At 43.4% G+C, this 5,739-nt stretch overlaps 1 protein-coding gene across 2 annotated transcripts in view; it reads left to right on the forward strand.

The window, feature by feature from the left end:
• Positions 1 to 263: 263 nt before the first annotated feature.
• The window catches only part of MRPL48 (mitochondrial ribosomal protein L48), a 79,242-nt gene continuing 73,766 nt past the window's right edge, over positions 264 to 5,739 (forward strand). For both annotated transcript variants that reach the window (XM_017532960.2, XM_037740119.1), the window contains exon 1: positions 264 to 443. In XM_017532960.2, the coding sequence (XP_017388449.1) occupies positions 279 to 443 (165 nt within the window). In that variant the 5' untranslated portion in view covers positions 264 to 278. The remainder of the gene's footprint in view (positions 444 to 5,739) is intronic.

Genomic DNA, 5,739 nt, shown 5'->3' on the forward strand with positions numbered 1-5,739 from the left:
AGAAAAAAAAAGTCAGATCTGTCCTAGACGCTGAAAGGAATTAATCAGACAGGATCTCAGTCTTTTAAGAACTCTTTCAAATACAGAGAAGAGGTGATAACAAATAATTAGTATATAGTACTGTAAGTGAAAAATCAGAATTGTGTGCAAAGTATCGGGGTAACACAGAGATAGCAATTAATTCTGCCTGGAGAAACAGCAGTGAAGGTGACAACCTGATGAGGGCGGAAAGCAGAATTTCTAGAGGTTGAATTTCAGAAGCTTCCGGAACGAAAGTGATGCGGAAGTTGAGTGAGTCTCGGTCAGATATTGCTGCTGCACTTGGTCAAGGCCGTTCTGTTAGTGTTTCCAGACGCCCAGGGAACGCGGCTGCGGGGGCGGATCTTCGGTTTGCACAGCTAGAGGCCGCGCAGCTGCAAAGGATGAGCGGAACCTTGGAAAAGGTAACGTGGATTCCACGCACGCGGGGCGCGGGGAGATAGTGGAGAGTGCAGAGCCCGGAGCTGGCGGCAAGCTGACATCCGGGAGTGAGACACTAGGGCGCCCAACGTCCTTCCCAGCAGCACATGCGTGTTAAAGGGGCTGAGTAGATTCCTTTCCCACCGGGCGAACTCGGCCGAGCCGACCCGTGCCACGCCCACACCACATGCCACTCTCTCCACCCAGTGCCTAGAAAGGGGAGAGCTTCGCGATGGGAATCACGACACCATGGTATAGTCCCGATAAACTGTATGACCTTGAGCAGGTCATTTTATATTTGCATTTAGTCATCAGCTTCTAGAATTTTGTCTAAGAAAGCAGTTTTGACTTGCTGAACTGATAAGGATGTGAAGCTACCTGGTAATAAGGAAAGAGTAATAATAAGCTACATTTTCTTTTTTCTTTTTCTTTTTTTCTTTCTTTTCTTTTTTTTTTTTTTTTTTTTTTTTTTTTTTTTTTTTTTTTTTTTTTTTTTTTTTTTTTGAGATGGAGTCTGGCTCTTCGCCCAGGCTGTAGTGCAGTGGTGCGATCTTGGTTCACCACAACCTCCGTCTCCCCGGTTCAAGCGATTCCCCTGCCTCAGCCTCCCTGGTAGCTGGGACTACAGGTGCGTGCCACAACGCCTGGCTAATTTTTGTATTTTTAATAGAGATTGGTTTCACTGTGTTGGCCAGGCTGGTCTTGAACTGCTGACCTTGTGATCTGCCTGCCTCGACTTCCCAAAGTGCTGGGATTACAGGAGTGAGCCACCCGTGGCAATAATAAACTATGTTTTCATTTCCAAAAGCTTATTTTATTTAAATGATTGTCATAAAACCATATAAACCACCATAAATATGTTCCTTGGCTTTCCTCTTGTTCCCTTAACAGATTTAACAGATTTCATTTGTGCTCTTTCAATTGTATCATGCTGCTTAATGACTCATTTTAGCAATTTATATTAAAATTTTGTTTTAGGCATTAATTGTGGAGACTATATTTTCATGATTCATAGGTCAACATGGTTGTTGCAGCTCATGGATCTACCCGTGGTTACCTTGGGGCTGCCCCTGAATGTCTGAGAGCCCATGCCTCACTTCATCCTTTATGAAACAATTCACTTGTTCACCTTAGCCAGTTTGTAAGAATTCGGTTAAATATGATGCCAAGATAATAGAAAAAAAAATCAGAAAGTTTCAAAATTACATCGTTAAAGGTGGTCACACTGGTGACTACTCTCCTTGATTTGCCTTGGTTCTGAGAAATGCTAAAAGGGAGGGATTATTTTCCAAGGAATGCTATTTCAGACCATGCAATTCTCCAGAAGAGCCCATGGAAATCTGTCATTAAGGCCAGCATAAAGATACATGGGTATATAGGGCCTCTCAAAGTGTGATGCCAGTGTTCTCTTCCAGACTCCTTAGTTATTCCTTAGTTGCTTTAGTCAGCTAACCTCATCATTATATACCAAATGCAAGCCTGTCTTAAAGTGTTAGTGAATACTTTACATTTATTTATTTATTTATGAGATGGAGGAGTTTCACTCTTGGTGCCTGGAGTGCAGTGGCACAATCTCAGCTCACTGCAACCTCTGTGTCCCAGGTTCAAGCAATTCTCCTTCCTCAGCCTCCTGAGTAGCTGGGATTACAGGCGTGCGCCACCACACCCAGCTAATTTTGTATTTTTAGTAGAGACGGGGTTTCTTCATGTTGATCAGGCTGGTCTCGAATTCCCGACCTCAGGTGATCCTCCCTCCTTGGCCTCCCAAACTGCTGGGATTACAGGCGTGAGCCACCGCCTGGCCAATACTTTACATTTATAAGGAAGGCCTTGGGATTGTGTCAGACCTGAGTTCTATCTCTTGCTGTGATCTTGTAGGCAATTTATTTAACTTTACTGCTTTAGTTTCCTATCTGTAAAATGCAGATGGTCTCACCACATGGAATTGTACAGATTATAGAGGATAATGTAAATAGGAGTAGTTTGTAAGGTATGAAGGATGATGCAAATAAGAATATTGATATTATTCTGTAGTTAATAGAGTTTCATTTACATAATTCATTTGATCATCACAGTATCACAAGATAATCCTGGCATATGCAACAGACGAGGAAATGGAAGCGTTGTGTCTGGCGTGTAACAGAGATTTAAATGTCATACTGATGCCTTGAATGAATGACTGAAGCCTAGAGTTTTTGTTTTTGTTTAGAGACAGGGTCTTACTTCTCACCCAGGCTAGAGTGCAATGGTGCAATCATAGTTTACTAAATCCTTGAATTCCTAGGCTCAAGTGATCCTCTTCACTCAGCTTCATGAGTGGCCGGCACTACAGGTGCACACCACCATGCTCAGGTCATTTTTAAATTTTTGGTAGAGGTGGGGTCTTGCTTTGTAGCCCAGGCTGGTCTCAAACTCTTGGCTTCAAGCAATCCTCTCACCTTGGCCTCCCAAAGTGCTGGGATTATAGATATGAGCCACCACTCCTGGACGGAACCCAGATTAGTTGTACTTCTCCTAAGACCCCACTGCCTTTTCTTTTCTCTTTTTTGAGACAGAGTTTCACTTTGTTGCCCAGGCCGTAGTGCAGTAGCACAGTCCTGGTTCACTGTAGCCCCAATCTCCTGGGGTCAGGTGATTCTCCCACCTCAGCCTCCCAAGTTGCTAGGACTATAGGCACCTGCCTCTACGCCTGGCTAATATTTGTATTTTTTGTAGAGACAGGGTTTTACCATGTTGCCCAGGCTGATCTTGAACTCCTGAGCTCAAGCAATCTGCCTGTCTTGGCCTCTCAAAGTGCTGGGATTAGAGGCGTGTGCCACCATGCCTGGCCCACTGCTTTTTCTGAGTATTTCACATCTCCCTAATATAATAATATTCTTGGTTTTTCTCATCTGTGAAGTGTGGGATGAAAACCTTTCCTGGCTTTTCTATGTGTCAGACCTTTCCTTCTTGGTAACCCATACAGCCCATTATATTGATCTCACATAGGATAATAAATAATTTGCCATCTGCTTTCCTCATTAGAGAGTTTTATGGGTATGTCACTATATTTTCTTTTTTCTTTTCTTTTCTTTTTTTCTTTTTTTTGAGACAGATTCTTCCTCTGTCACCCAGGCTGGAGTGCAGTGGAACGATCTTGGCTCACTGTAGCCTCTGCCTCCCGGGTTCAAGCGATTCTTCTGCCTCAGCCTCCCAAGTAGCTGGGACTACAGCCATGCACCACCATGCCCAGCTAATTTTTGCATTTTTTAGTAGAGATGGGGTTTTACCATATTGGCCAGGCTGGTCTTGAATTCCTGACCTCATGATCTGCCTGCTTCGACCTCCCAAAGTGCTTGGATTACAGGTGTGAGCCGCTGTGCCCGGCCCTTTTTTCTTATTTTGCTTTGAGACAGGGTCTTGTGCTGTCACTCAGGCTGGAGTGCAGTGGAGTGATCTCAGTTCACTGCAACCTCTGCCTCCTGGCTCAAGGGATCCTCTCACCTCAGCCTCTTGAGTAGCTGGGACTACAGGTACGTGCCACCACACCTGGCTAAGTTTTTGTATTTTTTTGTAGAGATGGGGTTTTGCCATGTTGCCCAAGCTGGTCTCAAATTTCTGGGCTCAAGCAATCCACCCGCCTCGGCCTCCCAAAGTGCTAGGATTCAGGCATGAGTCATTGTGCCAGGTTGCAACTGTATTCTTGTCTATATGTACCTACCGTATAGTGTATTTGGCCTAAAGTAGGTACTTGGTAAATGTCAAATGAATAAGTGAATGAACAAATGTTGATATTACATGGTAAGCACATGGTGGAGTTGGGACTAGAACTTCTAGCTCTTAATTCAGTGCTCTTTCCTTGGGACCCTAAGAAATTTCTGGCTACAAATCTCAAATTTTATTTTATTTTTGAGACAGAGTGTCACTATGTTGCCCAGGCTGGTCTCGAACTTCTGGGCTCAAGTGATCCTGCTGCTTCAGCCTCCTGAGTTGCTGGGATATCAGACATGCCCTTTTGTGCCTACCTTCACCTCAAATTTTAGACAAGTGAGAAGCCTAGCTTTGCTAGAATAAAACTGGATAGAGCCAATACCTCTTTAAGTCAATAGGAGTTCAGCAGGGTAGAACCAGATAAGACACTAATGCTGATATTTATCAGATCAGTGTATTGACTGATCACAATAGCAGGACGGTATCTGGGGAAGTTAGAATGCACCAAGGAAATGAGTATTGAATCACCTGCAGTTATTTTGCACAGAAAATGAATGGCTCTGGAGTGTCAAGCTCAGGTCTAGATGCCACTCACTCTGAGGCTACCAATATTTTCTCAGGAATTTCCTTACTCCTGAATCACAAGGGTATGGTTAGGGAAGAGGCTGTGATGGCTAATGCTATGCCACATTGTGTCTAATATGTCAGCCCAGGAGAAAACATCCTGGGGGACTGATCTCAGAGATAAGATGTTTTCAGGTTTCAGCATTTGAAGGCTAAAGTGGAACAGAGTTCACATGAACAAAATGTCCTCGTAATTCATTCAACAGACATAAATTAGTATACACATACTCTAGATATTACCTAGAAGGGCAGGAAGTCCAAAAGCACAGAATAGTCAAGAAGTTGGCTATTTCCTGGTCACCACTAGACCACAGGCTCTGGAGGAACTTTTCTATTTTTTGTTAATGGTTTTATCTTTAGCGCCTCTCAAATCCTAAGGCACACATTGTTTCACAAATGAGGAATTTAACCATTACCACCACCATTATCATCGTTACCAATTTGACCGTTAGTAATGCAGCTTGTACTTCTTAGCTCTTTTCATATGTTATCTAATTTAATCATGTCAACAAGTCTATAAGGTAAATGTTTTTACAAACTCTTCAGAGATAAGGAGATGAGGTTTAGAGGGATTTATTAATTTGATCAGCAGATATTTATCGGGCACTTGTTCTGTGCCAGAGTGTATGTTATATGCTGTGATGCAGCAGGTTCCTGTCTTCATGGTGCTTATTAAGAGATGGACTAATTAAACTTCTAACTACTTAATTGATTATGAAAAATGCTACAGATGAAAGATTCAGGGTACTATATGACTATGTAACAGCAGGATCCAAGCAAGTCTGAGCAGTTGCAAAAGTTTTCTTTTTCTTTTCTTTTTTTTTTTTGAGACGGAGTTTCGCTCTTGTTACCCAGGCTGGAGTGCAATGGCGCGATGTCGGCTCACCGCAACCTCCGCCTCCTGGGTTCAGGCAATTCTCCTGCCTCAGCCTCCTGAGCAGCTGGGACTACAGGCATGCGCCACCA

Source organism: Cebus imitator, unplaced genomic scaffold (genome assembly GCF_001604975.1).
Source record: "Cebus imitator isolate Cc_AM_T3 unplaced genomic scaffold, Cebus_imitator-1.0 Scaffold79, whole genome shotgun sequence".
NCBI classification, from domain to species: Eukaryota; Metazoa; Chordata; class Mammalia; order Primates; family Cebidae; genus Cebus; species Cebus imitator.